Source organism: Macaca nemestrina, chromosome 4 (assembly GCF_043159975.1).
Source record: "Macaca nemestrina isolate mMacNem1 chromosome 4, mMacNem.hap1, whole genome shotgun sequence".
NCBI classification, from domain to species: Eukaryota; Metazoa; Chordata; class Mammalia; order Primates; family Cercopithecidae; genus Macaca; species Macaca nemestrina.
This window is the reverse complement of record NC_092128.1, coordinates 91,403,309-91,423,930: the sequence shown is the minus strand read 5'-3', so window position 1 is coordinate 91,423,930 and position 20,622 is coordinate 91,403,309. Positions and strand designations below refer to the sequence as shown.

The following is a 20,622-nucleotide window of genomic DNA, read 5'->3' as shown; positions in this document are numbered from 1 at the left end:
AGTTAGGTTTAGTGCAGAGTTTAGTCTAGGACTAATTATTTTACCCTCTGAGGCAATATCTTTCTTAACGCTTAACCGAGTATCTCATGAATTTAAAGATTTTCTACAATAGTTAGTTTAATAAGAACTTTTCTTGGCCCTGTGTGAGTTCTAAGAATTGCTCCTTCTAATCTTTTCTGGTAGATATATACCCTACCTCTGGTAGTTTCCTTAATAAATACACTGATCAGTAGTCAGATGAAGACTCAAGGGAGAACCTCTGCAGATTTTTGGACTTCTCTCTTTCTGAAAAGTTCTCTCCTCTCCAGTTCTTTGCTCTGAAACCTCTGGCAACTTTGGCCTCCTTCAACTCTTAGCTCTGTCTTCTGAACTCAAAGTCCGCTGGGTTTCAGGAGGCAGAGGTTGCAGTGAGCCGAGGTTGCGACATTGCACTCTAGCCTGAGCATCAAGAGCAAAACTCTGTCTCCAAAAAAAAAAGTCCATTGGGTTTTGTCTGTGTTTTCCCTCTCAGCTCCGAGGCCTGAAAACTACTCAGACCTTAAACTGGTTTTTTTTTTTTTTTTTAATATTATTATTATTATTTTTTTTTTTTTTTTGAGACGGAGTCTGGCTCTGTCGCCGGGGCTGGAGTGCAGTGGCCGGATCTCAGCTCACTGCAAGCTCCGCCCCCCGGGTTTACGCCATTCTCCTGCCTCAGCCTCCCGAGTAGCTGGGACTACCGGCGCCCGCCGCCTCGCCCGGCTAGTTTTTTTGTATTTTTTTAGTAGAGACGGGGTTTCACCGTGTTCGCCAGGATGGTCTCGATCTCCTGACCTCGTGATCCGCCCGTCTCGGCCTCCCAAAGTGCTGGGATTACAGGCTTGAGCCACCGCGCCCGGCCCTTAAACTGGTTTAATGACAAGTTTCAACTCATTTATTTCTCCTTCCACAGAGATCACTATCCTATTTTGCCTGATGTCCAGTGTCAGAAACTATTATTTCACATATTTTGTTCAGTTTCTTAGTTGTATCAAGCAGGAAAGTAAATCTACTCCCTGTTAATCTATCTTGGTTGAAAGTGAGAATCTCTAATTTTATGTGATTTTCATGGCAATTAACACAAATGATCTCTTCCTTTTTCTGTACCACTTTTCTTACTTGGTGTCTATGATACCACACTCTCCTGGCTTTCCTCTTATTTTGCCAGCCATTTGTTAGAATCCTTTCACTAGGGACTTTTTCTTTCCAACTCTAAATGGTGCCGGGTCCTGAGTCTCATTCCAATGTCCTACTCTTTTAGCCATCTATATTTTATTTCTCCGCTGACAGCTTTAGTGAGACCAATCAAGTTCATTTTTCAGCCACTATCATCTCCTCTCCGTTCTGCTTTCCCTCATCTTAGTCTGGCCCCCACACACTGTTCTCCAAATTGTAGCCACATGGAGTAAATCAGACCATGTGCCCTTCTGAATAAGACCCTCTAATGCAACAGTGCTTCACCTGTTTTAGTTCATGGACTCCTTTGGAAGACTGGTGAAGTCTATGGACTCCTTCCCTGAAGGAATGTTTAAATGTACTAAATGATACATAGGACTCCAAGAAAGCCCATCCCATTGAAACATCGTATTCAAAATACTTAACAAGTAACCCAAAGTTTTGATACAGTCATGAATGTGCTTCATTTATTAGAACATAACATAAGAACTAATAGTGATGAGTGTAGAGATATTTTAAGTTATCCATAAGTATAATGTGATATGAAAATTTCTGTGATATTCATTGGTGACATCACAGATACTGGTAATACTATTGTAGCTTGTTGCTTAGATTCACGAAGCAGATGTTACATTTCTATCAAGGGTTAGTGGGGGAAAATAAGTTGTGATTTTTTTATTCATTCAGGTTGATGGGCTCTGAAGTCTATTCAGAAATTCCTTGTAGGTCATGAACCACTGGTTAAAAACTCCTGAAGGTTTTTTGTTAGAGGAAGAATAGAATCCAAATTTGTCATGATGGCCCAAGAGGCCGTGCATGATCCTGTCCCTGAGTGTCCCACACACCTTTCTGCCTACCCCTGTCCTCCTTAGTCATTGTGACCCCCAACTCCAGACCCTCATGCTCGCTGTGACCTTGTTTGAAATATTACCATCCCTGTCCTGGTCATTGACTTATTGCCTCTTTGATCCAAATGCACTTTTTTGTCTGATAAATATTTCTCTTTTACAGTGGGCAAGAGGTTAAGCCCTGTCAGTAGAGGGTGCAGCAAAGACATTGCAGGAGGAGATATTTCTTCCTGTTCTTTCCAGTGCTCATTGGGAAAGCTCCTACAGGGTGAGTTTTTCTCCTCTGCCCTGCCTGCATAGGTTTTCAGAGGCAGGTGCCTGCAGAGTGCAGCTTTCTCTTCTGTGTGGCCGCCGGTTGCTTTCCCCAGCTCTTGGCTTAGGGTATGGAGGCATAACTATGAGCACAGGCCTGGGTCTCGGCCAGGTCACTAATGGCTGCACCCTCCCACTTGCAGAAGTGCCCTAGACTCCTGCAGATGACAACCTTGGCCAGCTTCTTGTTCCAATAGTGCCCAGTGGCCAGCAGTTTCCCCAACACCTGGTAGGTTCTGAAGCTCAGCCCCATCCTGTGGAAGGCCTCCCTTGGCACCCTTGAGGGCAAGGCCCCACGAGCAAGGTACCACAGCAACTTCTCTGCCATCCAGTGAGCCATAACTGTGCCCTTTCCATTGAGATCTGACTCTTTGCCTTGCTGGAGAGAACAAAGGGATCTTCTATGGGTGCTGTATTTCACTCCAGGGGTAGTGGTTGCTTCTTTTATCTGCTACTTCTGTATTCTCTAGAGGTATCTTAACTTTCACTACCCAACTCCCCATACTACAATCTCCTCTTAATGATTCATTATACTAAACTTTCTCTGTCATTGTGTGCTTTCTGTTTCCTGACTGGATCTAGACTAATAGAACTCCCATTAACTCTGTTCTAAAATACTGCTCCATTTCTTTTTCATTTCATTATTGATCTTTGTTTATTTTATTTTATTTTGTTTTTTAGTTTGTTTTTTGAGACAGGGTCTCACTCTGTCGCCTAGGCTGGAGTGCAGTGGTGTGATCTTGGTTCACTGCAACCTTTGCCTCCCCAATTCAAGTGATTCTCCTGCCTCAGCCTCTCAAGTAGCTGGGATTACAGGCATGTGCCATCACACCCAGCTAATTTTTTATATTTTTAGTAGAGACAAGGTTTCACCATGTTGGTCAGCTGCTGTTGAACTCCTGACCTCAAGTGATCTGCCCGCCTTGACTTCCCAAAGTGCTGGGATTACAGGTGTGAACTACTCACCCAGCCTATTTATTTTATTTTTATTTATTTCAGAGATGGGTTCTTGCTCTGTTGCTCAGGCTGGGGTACAGTGGCATGATCATAGCTCACTGCAGCCTTGAACTCTTAAGCTCAAGCGATCCTCCTGCCTCAACCTCTCTTGTAGCTATTATTATAGACATGTCACTGTCCCCAGTTCATTATTGATTATTACAGTCTCTTCACTTCCTTGTTTATTTTTCACTGGATTACCACGGTCTTAAAGAGTCCCTTAAAAATATGGCCATTGAGCCAATCCTAGCTTATTTCGGTTCTTGGTTGTAGTACCGTGTATCTGTTTCCTGCCTCCCCAGGCTCACAGATTTTTATAAGCTTTAGCTCCAGGCATTGGCTAACCAGGTTTTTCTGCCTACTTTTCAGAGCAGGTCTGTGACTATTGTCCAGCTCACCACTTTGTGCTTTTGCTCTAGTTCTGGTGTGAAGAGCTATTCCTCCTGTTTAGAGCCTAGATACATCATACTGGTTTTTCTCATTTTATATTTTATCATTTCCATGTGTGTGGAGCATGTAGTTGTATCAGATTGTAAACCAATTATATCATTTTTGTCCAGAGATCTGGAAATTCCTTTTTAAATGTTCTGTTTTTCATCTTTCTTAGGTTTTGAAAATCCACTTTATAAATATGGTGTATTTTTAGACTTAGAGGCAGATTTCCATAGTGTTTTCAGCAGTTGCTGAGGCAGGTCCAGCAGCTATCAATAGATGTTTTAACACAGTGTTTCCTACACTCTTGCCTAGTGTCTCAGTACAAACTTTCATGTACTATATTCTTAACATACATTTGCCATATGGCATACCATCTATACCATTATTTTTCTTTGCATGCTTATTTATTTAAATGGACTTAAAAATAAAATTAGCAGAAAAGGAAAAATGTCTAAGTGTAAATGCTGTAGAGGACTACATACCTAAAAGGAAAGAGTGTAGCTAAAATTAAAAGCAATAGATTAGCAATGCCAGAGAAGGACAAGAGGGGTTTTGGGACAGATAATCCAGAGGCTTCAGGCAGATAATTGACAGGTGAGACCAAGGAAAGTGGGCATGAAGATGGTGAGAACAGCTAAGAGGCGATTCAATCTCAAGTCTCTGTTAGTCCCAAGGAGAAGGAGGAAACTCTAGTTTGGGAGGAAATAATGGGCCAAAGATAGGTATGGGATGGTATGGATGCTGGAGGTTAGGGGATTGAAGCTGAGATACAGGGCAAGGGTGAGGGATTTCAAGGCATGCAAGGTTACGGAGCACCAGGGGCTAGCAAAGATCGACTAGGGTGGAAAGAGGGCTGGAGCTCAGTGAATTGGGAGGCTGGGAGAAGCATGGGTTAAGGTAGTATTAAGATGGAAGGGTGTTTTGTAAAAGGGTGCTACAGAGAATGTTCAGGGTGTGGGATGGAGGCTCAAAGCAGGTGTCGGGCATGTTAAGAGAAAGAAGGTGGAATTGAGACAGAGAAGTGAGAATTCAGGTGCAGACGGGAACTGCAGGGAGGTATGAAGGGTACCAGCGGAAGGAGAGTCAAAGCAGGTGATGTGGGGCTCGGGCAGAGCCTGGGGGTGCGGGGGTAGGAGTGGGCACAGTAAGCATGGGAACAAATACTCCCACCCCAGTGAGCAAGGCTTCTCAAATTGTGCCCTGGGACTGCAAGCCTGAGTCGTGTACATGCTGGGCCTATCTGCATTCTGGAAGTGGCATGCCTCTGATCTGACTCAAATTAATCTTGGGCATCACCATTAGTATCTCCATCACATTTGCCAAGGCATTGTTTTAACCCATTGTTTGCTTCATAGGAGAAACATCATCTAACAGTCTCATGAGATTTTTTTTTTTCCCCTGGTAAAGAAGGACCTCTGATATAAAGGCAGCCTTTTTAGACAGACTTACCTAGAGTGTCACACCGATGCTAGAGCGAAGTTTGGGAAAGACATGTTTTGTGAGCTTAGTGCTACAGTAATATTTTCCTATAAATAAATTTTAAATTTTACAAGGATTAAATCAAAATTAGAAAACATGTAGGAAAAACTGGTTGATCGCTGAGCCATTACCTCTTTAGATTGGATGGATTCCTCGGCCTTGTCAGTGAAGTCTGACTTGATGCTATTCACAGAGCACAGAGAAAGTGAGTTAGTCTTCCTTTCAGTAGAATATGTCATTGACTCCATCTGTTCATCAGCGTTTTTAATATCCTTACAGGAAGAATATACAGGTTATCATTGTAAGAATGCCTTAAAAATTCAAGGAAATCTTATTAAGCATCTCTTTAAAGCTGTTATCGCCTTTGCTATTGAAAGTGGCATATTCTAATGTAGTTCTTGCTGAACAGCTTTCAGGCTTGAGAGAACTGATAAGTCTATCTCATACTAAAATCTTAGTGACTAACAATAGCTCATTGTCCTTTCTTTTCCAAGGACCTGTATAATCACCTGCAGAAAACAATGCCTTAATCGAAACAATTATATCACTAACAAGGAGAGATCTTAGTAAGAGGAGCTTTTTGAGACAGAAGATACTGTTTCTGATGCTTTCTTCCTAGCCATTTCTGGGGCTTATAAATTTGTAGTATTTAATTGGGTACTTATATGTGAGATTGGGCCTGAGAGAGATCTCGGGAGACAATCATGCTTTCCAGGCCTGCCCCTGCTACCCATCCTGAACTGTGAACAAAACACAGAACTAACATGGCCTGCTCCTCAACAATAAGAAATTCCAAAGCAATCAAATTAACCTTAAAGGCCAGGCACAGTCGTCACCCCTGTAATCCCGGCACTCTGGGAAACGGAGACGTGTGGATCACTTCAGGCCATGAGTTTCAGACCAGCCTGGCCAACATATAACACCCTGTCTCTACTAAAAATACAAAATATTAGTTGGGTGTGGTGGTGCGTGCCTGTGATCCCAGCTACTCAGGAGGCTGAGGCTGAGGCTTGAACTTGGGAGGCGGAGGCTGCAGTGAACCGAGATTGCACCACTACACTCCAGCCTGGGTGACAGCAAGACTGTGTCTCGAAATAAACATTTTTAACTTTAAAGAAACTGTTTATTGGTACATTATAGGATAGAATCAAGTTCAAAATCAAATTGCTCTAGGTCTAGATTTTCTTTTTCTTGCTACTCATGAGACCACTTTAGTGAAATAAAGGAGCTACAGATTCTCTGTTCATTTGAATGTGGTATGAGTAAATCTGTGACTTTCCCAGGAGGAGATGGGAGGAGGACAAGAGAAATGAGAAGCCCAGCTAAGTTGCTGACAGCGTGGGGAAGAGATGGAAAATGTAGATCAATTTAGATGCACAAGGAGAATGTGCACATGGAAGACTTTCCAGGGACACCGTGATTCTTTGACAAGCTTAACAACTGTTAATCAGTCATTTAAAGAGATAATGAACTTTAACCAGCCCCAGACTATCCAAACATCTTTAATCAGGCATTTCTTTTTGCTATCATTTTCTTTTTTTTCCTGTAAATGTCTCTGCCATGAAAGAAATATTTTATATGGCTTTGAAATTTTTTATTTTTTGTTTTTATTATTTATTTCCTTATTTAAAGAGTAGGTCTTACTGTGTTGCCCAAACTAGTGCTAAACTCCTTAGCTCAAGCAGTCCTTCTGCCCCAGCCTTTCAAGTAGCTGAGATTACAGGAACTAGCCATCATGTCCTGCCTTGTTTGGCTTTTCTCCCCTGCCCCCAGGAGTTACTCACTTTGTGGCAAGTTTAAAATAAAACTTTGACCTCTCCTCATAATAAATTTTCTGAAAAGGTGCTTTAGTAAGTCAAAGAAAATTTCTTTTCCTGAGAAAGTCTCTGGACAAAATAATGATGACAATAAGCTTTGATATGTGTATATCTCTGTGTATATGTGTATCAAAAATACACATTTTGATATGTGTATGTGTTTATATTTCATTTTCACATAGAAATCCACTAAAGCAATATACATGTATATGATCATGGACAGTCTAGGTAAATAATTAAAATATTAATCTCCATAGTTTGAACTTTTCTAAAAAGTTTGATCAAATAATGTTAATGTCAATAACATAATAAAATTTATTACACTAACAATAATTCTAAGTACTTTATATGATTTAGCCTGTTTAATACTCACAATAATTTATTAATAGGTTATTACTATTTCCCTTTTCTTAGAGATTAGGAAATTGATGCACTGAGAATTTAAATAACTTGCTCAAGGACCTAAAACTATTAAGTGGTGGAGTCAACTTGCAGTGAACACAGAGTTCATCATCTTAAGCACTTTGCTGTACTGCTTCTCAGGATTATTTTAGCAGCATTAACTGTGATATTTGTGACAATCACAAATTATCAAAATTGATTAATTTTGATTCCACAGTCAATATTGGCAAATAAGTATGTGCAGATCTTCAAAAGTGAGTTACTTGTTTGTGCAGATATTATGTATGTTACATTTACTGTACAATGCTTAGAATATTATACTTAGTATTAATATTTAAAATAGTGTTGTTATATCTAATTGGACATCATTTTAGGTAATCAGAGAATACTAATCCATTTTAAATAAGGTATTTAAAATTTTTACACATTCGTTCCACTAACACACCACTTTTTCTTTTTATATAATGTGAAAGCCTTTAACTTAAGACATAATAATGGAGTTTTAGTTTAATCACAATAAAAAATAAAGATGTACTACTCCAAAGAAAGATCTGATTATACTAGTATTAATAGTTTTAAAAAAATCTCAAAATAGGGTTAACTCAACCAGTTATTTCCTTTTATTGCAAACCATATTAGTTTCAAAATATTAAACTTCATAAATTATTAAGTGTATTGTGGAATAAAAATTCAGTTATATAACACCTCACTTTTATTTTTGAAGCACAAAATATGAACTAATATGAAATAAAATCAGCATCAGACAGTTTTTCAATAAAAACTACATTTTCAAACCTATTTTACTGTATTGCTTCTTAGGGTATGTTCAGAAATATTTCATTTTAGCACAGTTGGAGAAAGCTAGGGTTTGAAATTTGAAGTTATAAACTTGATGAAGAGATGGGGGCTCATAACTTTCTAAATTTGCTAATTTATAAAATAATAATATTGACATCAAAGATATTATTAGAAAGTTGAAGAAGACCAAAAAGGGTTGAAATCAGTTATCTATAGAAGAGCCCTTCAAAAAAAGGCTGCCTTCCAGGTCAAGAGAAGAAAGCCAGGCTGGAACAAAGAAGAGAGCTATAGCTTAATTCCCACGACCTATATTAATGTGTCCTAATGAGAAAGTTATGTGAAATCCAGTAGGGTGGATCCATGACACGCACAAGTATGGATCCTAAAGAAGGGGAATTTGCTGTGTGCCTTCAGCATCATCATGCCCCCGCTTGATTGCCCAATATGAGCTTTCTGGTCCATCTGTGGTGATGCGGTAGCACACATAGTAAGGTTTTATGTGTGCATCCCTTCATTCAGCAAATGTTTATTGAGTGCCCACTGTGTGCCAGGTATTGTCTTAGGTGCTTCCTACACAAATTAAGTCTCAACCCTTTTGCCTGGCTTCTAAGAACTTCCATGATCTGACGTTCATTATCGAACTCTTTCCCATTATACCCTCAACACTCACAAGTACTTAAGGAAAGCTGACCTCCTTTTTGTTTCAGTCGCACACCAAGTTCCTTCTTGCTTCTATGCTGTTGTTCTGCCTACCTGAATTTGTCCTTCATGTTCACCCCCAGCTCCCATCTTTTAACTTTAAAGACCTCTTCCATGAAACCTTTTATGGGTAATATAGCTCTGTCTCTCCCCATCAATCTTGTTTTTTCTTTTTACAACTAATAATATCTATATGCACGATTTTGCAATTTGCCTCTGTAGCTAAGTTTTAAGTCTTTAAATAAGGACTGTGTGTTATATTTCTTTGTGTTCTAGCCAAAGATCACAGTATCTACCACATACAAGTTTTTGTTTGTTCGTTTTTTTTGAGACACAGTCTCACTCTGTTGGCAGGCTGGAGTGCAGTGGTGCAATCTCAGCTCACTGCAACCTCCAACTCTCTGTCAAGCAATTCTCTTGCCTCAGCCTCCCGAGTAGCTGGGACTGCAGGCACGCGCCACCACACCCAGCTAATTTTTGTATTTTTTGTAGAGACGAGGTTTCACCATGTTGGCCAGGATGGTCTCGATCTCCTGACCTCGTGATCTGCCCTCCTCAGCCTCCCAAATTGCTGGGATTACAGGTGTGGGCCACCCTGCCTGGCCACATACAAGTTTTGAAGCCTATTTGGGGGGTGCCTGGCAGATATTAGGTACCAGGTACCCATTACTTCTTCAACTTTCAGCATATTATTTAGCACAACACTGAGGATTTGAAACCCTTAATTTCTTTACTGAGGAACTATAAACTTTGGTTGCTTTTTGAAATTTAAGATTATAATTTGCAACTTTTGTTTTCTAGTGTGGTATGATCTCTGAAACGTTAAAAATAAACCCTGCTAACATAGCATTATGTCACATAAGCATTACCTGTGACATCACAAGTGAATAATATAAACCTCGTTTTGCCATTAGTTCAGCATGGGCTCCTTTTTCCGCCACCATTCCATCCTTTATGGTCACAATCAAATCTGCACTTCGAATAGTAGAAAGTCGGTGTGCTACCACGATTGTAGTCCGACCTTTACTTGCCTACAGAATAAAAAGCATAGAAAATAAATATGATATTAGTAGAAATAACATCCTTTGCACTATTTAAGAAATCTTTGTTGACTCGGCACAGTGGCTCATGCCTGTAATCTCAGCACTTTGGGAGGCTGAGGAGGGTGGATCACCTGAGGTCAGGAGTTAGAGATCAGCCCGGCCAACATGGTAAAACCCCGTCTCTACTAAAAATACAAAAATTATCCAGTCTTGGTGGTGGGCACCTGTAATCTCAGCTACTTGGAAGGCTGAGGCAGGAGAATCGCTTGAACCTGGGAGGCAGAGGTTGTAGTGAGCTGAGATCATGCCATTTCACTCCAGCCTGGGCAACCAGAGTGAAACTCCGTCGAAAGAAAGGAAGAAAGAAAGAAAGAAAGAAAGAAAGAAAGAAAGAAAGAAAGAAAGAAAGAGAGAGAGAGAAAGAGAAAGAAAGAGGAAGGAAGGAAGGAAGGAAGGAATGAAGGAATCTTTGTTGCAGTATCATTGTAAATATTAAAGTATCTTATCCTTGGATACAGAAATTTGGAAACTTGAATAGAATAAGAAGACCAATAGAAATTAGAATGAAAAGAAAGTCAGAAAGTTAATTGTTTTCATCTTTAAAATTGGGATATTACTTAACTATTTGGTTACAAATTCAAAGTAATATGTATTTTTAACTTTTTTACAAGTACCATTAATATATGGAAAAGTGCACATAAGGGTACATACAGATCAGTGCATTTCAAACGGAATACACCCCTATCGTAGTATCCAGGTCAAGAATCCCATCATTACCAGCACCTACAAGTCCATCTCATGCTCTTCTCAAGTCACTCTTAACACTCACCTATACCAAGGGTCATCACTATCCCAATTTCTAACAACAGAACTTGTTTTGATTTTCTGGTAATTTATATAAATGAGATTATGCATTGTATACTCTTCTGTGTCTGGATCTTTTCACTCAACATTATGTTTTTGAGATTCATCCATTTGGTTGTATAGAGTTGCAGATAATTTATTCTTATTGCCACACAGTATTCTATTGTGTGACTATACCACAACTTATTTATCCACTCTATTCCTGTTTGGCATTTAGATCGTTTTTAAGTTTTTTTTTTTTTTCCCCTACTATGTTGCTGTAAATGTTTATTTGATGAACATATGTACACAATTCTAGTGTTATACCTAGGAGAGGAATTGCTGAGTCATAAAGTGTGTATATGCTCTGCTTCATTAGGTTCTGCCAAATAGGTTTTCCAAGTGGTTGCCCTATTTTATAAACCCCCCAGTAGTGCAACAGGGCCATGGTTGCTCTGTCTTCTAAGACTTGGTTCTTTCTGTCTGATGGGTGAGAACTATCATATTGTGACTTTTATCGGCATTTTCCCGATGACTACTAAAGTTGAACAACTTTTCAAATGACTAGTGACAATTTGGATATTCTCTCTTGTGAATTGTCCACATTTTTTCTCATATTTCTATTAGAACTGTATTTTTATTTTTAATTTTCATGAGTTGTTTATATACTCCAGATGTGAGAACTTTGTTGAATACCATGTATTACAATGAAAGTTTCTCTTTATGTGATTGTCTTTTCACTCTGTCTCTTTCTATCTCTCTCTCTTTTTTTTTTTTTTGAGACAAAGTTTAGCTCTCGTTGCCTAGGCGGGAGTGCAATGGCATGATCTCAGCTCACTGCAACCGCTGCCTCCCAGGTTCAAGCAATTCTCTCCTGCCTCAGCCTCCCAAGTAGCTGGGATTGCAGGCACTCACCACCACACCCAGCTAATTCTTTGTATTTTTAGTAGAGACGGGATTTCACCATGTTAGCCAGGCTGGTCTTGAACTCCTGATCTCAGGTGATCCGTCCACATCAGCCTCCCAAAGTGCTGGGATTACAGGTGTGAGCCACTGTACCTGGCTTTCTTTTCACTCTCTTAATGGTGTCTTTTCATGAACAGAATTTCAAAATTTTAATGAAGTCCAATTTATCAATTTTTTTCTTTTACAATTTGTGCTTTTTGAGTACTTTTAAGAAATCTTTACTCCAAGGTCACACAGATGTTTTTCTATGTTTTACCTTACAATCTTTATAATTTGCCTTTCATATTTGGATGTGATGTAAAGCACCTGGAATTAGTTTTTGTGTGTGATGCCAAGTAGGAGTCAATGTACATTTTCCCCATACAGTTAACCAAGTATCCCAACAGCATATTTTGAAGACCATCATTTCCCTCTATACTTCAGAACTGCCTTTACCATAAATCAGGTGGCAATTGTTTTGTGTCTGTTTTTGTATTCTACTTGCTATTCTGCTGTTCAGCTTGTCTGTCACTGCACCAATGCTATCCTGTTTTAACTACTATAGACTTAAAACAGGTATTGAAAACCATTAGTTTACCCCTTCCAGCTTATTCTTCCTCTGAAAGATTTTGTGGACTATTCTTTAGGTAATGTGTTTTTTGTTTGTTTGTTTGTTTTTCTGTAAATGCCTACCACAATAACTGACACTTCTGGCACTACAAATTTGCTAGGGAATCAACAATCGACAGCTAACATTGTTACTATTCATATTATTACTGTGTTACTGCTATTTACTTTTCTGATTCTTATCTACTATAGAGCAGGAAAATGGAACTCAGAAAGTTAAGAACCTTGTTCAGGGCCTCATTCAGTCACTGGAAGGACTGGTACTAAAACCTGGTGTGGTTTTCCCTCCTCTCTCCACAAGGTCTCTTCATTGCAATAGATAAACTTGATTAAGCAGGTGATAATTTCTTTCAAACTTTTTTCCAAATCTATAAGAGAAGGGAACCTCTCAAGACATTGGTTATTAAGATTAAATGATAATGTGGAAAAGATGTATGATATAATGCTACCTGTAAAAATGCAGGAAAAATACATATCCTATTGTAACTATGTTTTTAAAAAATTACCCATAAAAAGACACCTATATAGAAATCTATCAATATCCTAATAGTGCCTGTTCTTAGTTATTGGGCCTATGGATTGTATTTTTCTCATCTCAATTTCCCCAATTTTATTTAGTGTACATGTATTGCACTTTTGTTTACAAGTAAGAAAGTTTTAGAAGGGTGTGACTCTTGGTTTAATGCTCTGCTGCTGCCATTCTGGAGTTCTTAATAGTTTTTGAATAAGAGGCTCCACATTTTCATTTTGTGCTGGACCCCACAAACTGCGTAGCTGGCCTTGACCACTGACAGAGGTAAAAAGGGTTCAATGTGAGTCGACTTCAGCTGGTTTTTTTTCCCACGTGTAGATTTTAAGAGAGTCTTTTAAAGAGCGAGACTAGGTAGAAAGAGGGGGAAAGGGTACTTTTTAAAAATTTAATTAATTAATTAATTAATTTTTGAGATGAAGTCTCTCTCTGTCATGCAGGCTGCAGTGCAGTGGCGTGATCTCGGCTCACTGCAACCTCCACCTCCCAGGTTCAAGTGATTCTCCTGCCTCAGCCTCCCGAGTAGCTGGGATTACAGGCGTGTACCACCACACCCAGCTAATTTTTGTATTTTTAGTAGAGACAGGGTCTTGCCATGCTGGCCAGGCTGTTCTTGAACTCCTGACCTCAGGTGATCCACCTGCCTCGGCCTGCCAAAGTGCTGGGATTACTGGCAAAAGGCAGTATTTTTTGATGGTTAAACATCTATCCAAGTCAGGGGAGATGTCAGGGCTTTGATAACTGATTTTTAGTCTGATACTAAAAATAAGATGATAATTATTATTCAGTTTCTAAATCTGTATCCTTAATCCCCATCTCTTGTCACAAAAAGTAGGTAGAAAGGATAGTTATGCTCCCCTATAGCAGCCCTACCTGTGTTTCAGAGCTCTTTTCTAAAAGAATATACTGAGATAATATGACTGGGATCAAATTTCCCTTTAAGTGATAACTTGCTTTTAAATTAAAGTTATATTCACTGCATGAATAGCTGAGCAAGCTTTACGAACAGCAAACTAAGAAGACTAATGATATAGGAATGAAGTCCACACTGTCTTAATAAAAACTCGTAATACAGTTAATCTGACAAATATCATGATGGATGTAACTAATAATAATTAATATATTACATGGTAATTAACTACAAAATGGCAAGCAGTATATATAGATTATAGTGTATGACTTTTATAATGGCAAATCTGGTATTCAATAATTTCACCATTTGTGTTTTCTGGAGTTGCAAATCCTGGGTTTGGATCTTGTTTCTGCCAGTTTCTGGCTTGGAGGACTTAGATGTCTAAGTTTTTTACCCCTCTAAGTCTTATGTTTTTCATTTGATAATAGGGAAAATTTTACCACCTCTATTTTAGAGTTATTGAGCAGATTAATTTTTTTTGTGGTAAGAACACTTCACATGAGATCTATCTTCTTAAAATTTTAAGTGCACAATACAATATTGCCAACTATAGGCACAATGTGGTAGTGTTAATCTCTAGAACTCATTCATCTTACATAAATAAAATTTTATTCCCACTGAACAGCAACTCCCTGTATCTCTCTCTCCTCAGTCCCCAGCAGCCACCATCGTATTGTCTGCATCTACAAGTTTGACTGTTTTACATACCTCATTTAAGGGGAATCACACAGTATTAGTCCTTCTGTGACTGGCTTATTTCACTTAGCATAATGTCATTCAGATTCATCCATGTTGTTCCATATGGACTTCCTCCTTTTTTAAGGCTTATTAATATTTCCTTGTGTAGGTATCATATTTTTCTTTATTTGTTAATCTGTCAATAAATATTTAATTTGTTTCCATATCTTGGCTGTTATAAATAATGATGCAATGAGCATGGGAGTGCATATACTTCTTTGAGATACTGACTTTAATTCTTTTGAATATATATTAATACATCCAAATTATTGGAATTAATGTGTGTATATATATGTACACTTATATATGTGTGTGTGTGTGTGTGTGTGTGTGTGTGTGTATGTGTAGTAGAATTGCTGGGTCAAATGGTAATTCTATCTTTAATTATTTCTGGAACCTCCATACTGTTTTCCATAGAGACTGCAACTTTTTACTTTCCCATCAGTAATACACAAGGGTTCGAATTTTTCCACATCTTCACCAACACTTATCTTTTTTTTTAACAATAGTCATCCTAATAGGTGTGAGGAGATATCTCATTGCGGTATTGACTTACATTTCCCCGATAACTAGTGATGTCAAGAATCTTTTCATATACTTATTGGCCATTTGTATGTGTTTTTTGGAGAAATGCCTTTTCAACTTCTTTGCCTATTTTTAAATCAGGTTATTTGTTCTTTATTTTTGTTTTTTTACTATTGAGTTATAGGAGTTCCTTATATATTTTAGATATTAATTTCTTACCAGATATATGATTTCCAATTTTTTTTTCCTTTTTGTAGTCTACCTTTTCGTTCTGTTGATTATTTCCTTTGTGATGCTTTTGTTTGATGTAGTCCTACTTATCTAATTTTGCTTTTGTTGTTTGTGTTTTTGGCCTCATATCCAAGAAATAATTGTCAAACTTAATGTCATGAAGCTTTCCCCCATGTTTACTTCTAAGTTTTACAGTTTCAGTTTAAGTTTTACAGTTTCTTATATTGATATATTTAACCTATTTTGAGTTGGTTTTTGTGTATGGTGTAGATAAAAGTCCAGTTTCAATTCTTTTGCATGTGGACATCCAAATTTCCCAACATCATTTGTTGAATAGGCCATCTTTCCCCATTGTGTACTCTTTGCACCCTTGTCAAAGGTCAGTCGATCATTTTGCATACATTTATTTCTGGGCTTTCTATTCTGTCCCATTAGCCTCTATGTTTATTTTTAGGCAAGTGCTATACTGTTTTAATTACTATAACTTTGTAATGTATTTTGAAATTAGGAAGTGTGATGCTTTCAGCTTTGTTTTTCTTCTTAAGATTGATTTGGATATTTGGTATCTTTTGTGGTTTCTTATTAATTTTAGGATGAATTCTTTATTTCTGTAAAACATGCCATTGGGATTTTGATTGTACTAAATCAAAATCTGTATACTAAATCTGTAGATTGCTTTGGGTAGTATTGACATTTAACAGTATCAAGTCTTTCAATCCAGGATCATGAGATGTATTTTATGGGTGTCTTCTCTAATTTTTTCATCAATGATTACAGTTTTCAGCGTACAAGTATTTTACCTTCTTAAGTTTATTTCTAAGTATTTTATTCTTTTGATGCTGTTGCAAATGGGATGTTTTCTTAGTTTCAGATGATTTGTTGTTAACAGAAATGCAACTAATTTTTGTATGTTGATTTTGTACCCTGCAACCTTACTGAATTCATTTATTAGTGCTTTAGTGCTAACACTTTGTGTGTGTATGTGTGACTGCGTGTGTAATCTTTAGAGTTTTCAAATTTTAAGATCATATAATCTGCTTACTTTTTTTTTTTTTCTTATTTGACACTTCTTTTTTATTTTTCTTGCCTAATTGCCCAGGCTAAGAACTTCAGGACTTTGTTGAATGCAAGTGGTAAGAGGTACTCTAGGTACTTTTGTTTGTTTGTATACCATGAGGCTTACATAAAAACCTTATATTTATGACAGTCTACTTTAAGCTGATAGCAACTTCAATCATTACATATACAGGAACAAACATAAACATGACAGATTTCTCCTCAGAAAAAAGTGCAAGAAAGGAGACAGTGAGCAACATCTTTAAGATATTGAAAAAAAAAATCCTACAACTTTCAGGCTAAAACTCTATATCAAGGAAATAAATTTTTCAAAAACTAAAGGTGAAACAAAGACATATGACAGCTGAAATTATTCATCAGTAGTGGAACTATACCACATTAAAGGTTTCAGGTAAAAGGAATTGATACCAGTGGACATATGGATACACATAAAAGAATGAAGAACACTGGAAATTGTAACTCCATGGGGCATGGAGAAAAATGTAACTTTTTCTTAGTACCTATTTGAATTTTTAAAAAAACTAATGATTGATTTTAAAATTTACAATGTGGGATGGAGTTTATAACATGTCAAAGTAAGATGTCTAATCGCAATAGCTTAAAGGCCGAAAAGGGAGAAATGGAAGTATGCTAATGCATGCTTTTATACTACACATGAAATGATATAATATCACTTGAAGGTAGATTGTCTTAAGTTAAGTGTGTAGACTATAATCTCTAAAGCCATCACTGAAATATCAAAGAGTTATATAAATAAGCTCACAAAAGAGATAAAACAAAATCATAAAAAGTACTCAATCCAAATGAAGACAGAAAATGAGTAAACCAGAAACCAAGAATCGGTGGAAAAAAGAAAACAAGTAGCAAAGTGGTTGATTTAATTTAATAATATTAATATCAATCATCAGATTAAATGTAAATGGTCTAAACACTCCAATTAAAAGTCAGAGATTTTCAGTTTGAATACAAAAGCAAGGCCCCACTACGTGTCATCTGTCAGAAACACATTTTAAATATAAAGAAACAAAGAGGTTAAGACTAAAAGGATAAAAAACGCATACCATGCTAACACAGAGTAAAAGAAAAATAACAGTGGCTGTGTTAATATTAGATAAAGCAGATTAAAGTGAAAAGGATATAACCAGAGTAAATAAGTTTATTTCCTAATGAAAAAGGGCTCAATTTATCAAGAGAACCTAACAATCCTAAATATTTATGTGCCTAATAACACAGCTCTAAAATACATGACACCAAAATATATACAATTACAAGAATACATCTAAAAGTTACAATAATAGTTGAAGAATTAAATACCCTTCTCTCAGTAACTGACAGAACAAGTAGACCATAAGGACAAGAGTTGAATAATACTATCAACCAACTCAACACAATTGACATTTATAGAACACTTCATCCAACAATAGCAAAATGCATATTCTTTTCAAGTGCACACAAAACATTTACTAAGAGAGACCATAATCTGTGCCATAAAACAAGTCCTAATAAACTTCCTTGTATTCAAGTCATACATGGATATTCCCTGACTGTAATGCAATTAAATTAGAAATCAATACAGAAAAAATCTCTGGAAAATACTCCAATATTGAAACCAAATAAAAATTTTCAAGTAAATGACTTCATATGTAACTTAAGAAACAAGAAAAAGAAGGGCAAGTTAAACTCAAAAAAAAAAAAAAAAGAAAAAACAGAAGAAAGGAAATAAAAATCAAAGCAGAAACCAATTAAATACAAAAAAAGAAGAATAAACTCAAAGACAGACAAATACATCAATATGGCACAATGGAGTCAACAGTCTGGAGAAAGACACACATATATGAACAACTGATATTTTTACAAAGGTGCAAAGAAAAATCAGTGTAGAAAAGATAATTTTTTCAACAAATGGTACAGGACCAACTGGAAGTCTATATGCAAAAAAAAAAAACAAAACAAAAACAAAAGGAACCTTAAACTGTACCTTACATCACATATAATAATTAACTCAAAACATAAAAACTAAAACTATAATACCTTCAAAAGAAAACAGAGGAAAGTCTTTGTGACCTTAAATTCAGCAAATATTTCTTTCTTTCTTTTAAAATTTTATTTTACTTTAAGTTCCTGGATACATGTGCAGAACGTGCAGGTTTGTTACATAGATAAATGTGTGCCATGGTGGTTTGCTGCACCTATCAACCTGTCACCTGGGTACTAAGCCCCACACCCATTAGCTATTTGTCCTGATGCTCTCCCTCCCGTCATCCTGCTGACAGGCCCCGATGTGTGTTGTTCAAAGATTTCTTAAATATGACAACAAAACCTTGATTTGTAAAAGAAAAATAAAAACCTAATAAATTAAACATCAAAATTAAAAACTCCTGGCCTTTGGAAAACACATTCAGGACAATAGAAAGCCAAGCCCTAGAATGGGGAGAAATATTTTCTAATCCTATATCTGATAAAATACTTGTACCCAGGAATATAAAGAATTATCAAAACCCAGTGATAAGAAAACAAACAACTCAATATAAAATGGGCTAAAGATTTGAACAGACACTTTAACAAAGAAAAAAATATGGATGGTTAATAAGCACATAAAAATGCTTAACATCATCAGTCATCAGGATAATGCAAATTAAAATGACAATGGGATACTACTACACATTTCTTCAGATGGCTGAAATTAAAATAAATGACTATATGAAGTGTGGACAAGTTGTGGAGTAGCTGGAATTTTAATATATTTCTTGTAGAAATGTAAAAGAAAAACAGTGTGACATGTAACTAAAAAGTAAAAAGTATACCTACCATAAAATTCAGCCATTTAAATCCCAGGTATTTACTCAAGAGAAATAAAAGCACATGTCTATACAAAGACTTGCATATGAATGTTTAGAACAGCTTTATCTGTAATATCCCAAAACTGAAAACAAACCCAATAATTCAAATGAGCATCCATACCAATTAGTTTAAATTGTGGCATAGTCACAAATAGAATAGCATTTATCAATAAAAACAAACAATTGATGCATTCTACAAATGGATGAGTCTCAAAATTATTATGCTGAATGAAAGAAGCCAGACCTAACAGAATATATGTGGTATTGCTCCCTTTATATAAAGTTCTAGAAAATACAAACTAATCTCCAGTGACAGTAAGCAAATCAGTGGTTGCCAAGGGTCAGGAGAGGAGGGCTGGAGAGGGTCAGGATGAAATGGTTACAAAAGTCATGTGAAAAATGTGGCTGACTATCTTGATCGTGGTGTACATATATGCCAAAATTTTTCCAATCATATGTTTTAATATGTACAGTTTCTTATATATCAATGAAACCTCAAAAAACGGTTAAAAACAAAAGTCAAAGTCAAATAAAAGAAGCAAATATATTCAGCAGCCCAGTTGGTCATTCTAAAGTTCTGCAGGAATCCTGAATGAGACTGAGACATTTTAATGAATGCCCTGCAAAAATAATGACAAAGTGGATTGGGGACAACTGTGATATAGGGTTCTAGACAGAAAGCTTTATTTTTCTTAACTTCATCAAGATCTGATAATAGAAGCATAATAATATTTTTAATTGGAAATTACTTATAAGCATATGTAAGTTTCTATGGGTCATTTTTATGGTATAACCTACTCTGCAGTAGAAGAGAGTTCTACTAAGCACTAACATGCTTAGTGCTTTCTTTATTTTCTGATATTGTCAAGCTTATGAATATTTTATTAAACTAATGAGTGACTGATATGTGGGGAATGGGTTTTTATTGCTTGCTTCTTGTTTTTCTTTTTTTTTCTTTTTTCTTTTTTTTTTTTTGAGATGGAGTTTTGCTCTTGTTGCCTGGGCTGGAGTGCAATGGCGCGATCTTGGCTCATGGCAACCTCCTCCTCCTGGGTTCAAGCGATTCTCCTGCCTCAGCCTTCCGAGTAGCTGGGATTATAGGCATGTGCCACCACGCCCAGCTAATTTTGTATTTTTAGTAGAGACAGGGTTTCTCCACGTTGGTCAGGCTGGTCTCAAACTCCCGACCTCAGGTGATCCGCCCACCTCGGCCTCCCAAAGTGCTGAGATTACAAGTGAGAGCCACTGTACCCTGTCAACTTACTTCTTGTTTTCCTCAGTCTCCTGTTTACTTTGGTGTGGTAATTCTAAGCCTCACTTATACAGCACAC

At 37.0% G+C, this 20,622-nt stretch overlaps 1 protein-coding gene across 1 annotated transcript in view; it reads right to left on the bottom strand.

Annotated features, from left to right (window-relative positions):
* Positions 1-20,622, bottom strand: part of LOC105475664 (ATP binding cassette subfamily B member 5) — a 126,959-nt gene that overhangs the window by 61,346 nt on the left and 44,991 nt on the right. The window contains exons 14-15 of the mRNA XM_011731124.2: positions 9,850-10,011; positions 5,396-5,536 (exon numbers count right to left, since the gene is read on the bottom strand). Of these exons, the coding sequence (XP_011729426.2) occupies positions 5,396-5,536; positions 9,850-10,011 (303 nt within the window). The remainder of the gene's footprint in view (positions 1-5,395; positions 5,537-9,849; positions 10,012-20,622) is intronic.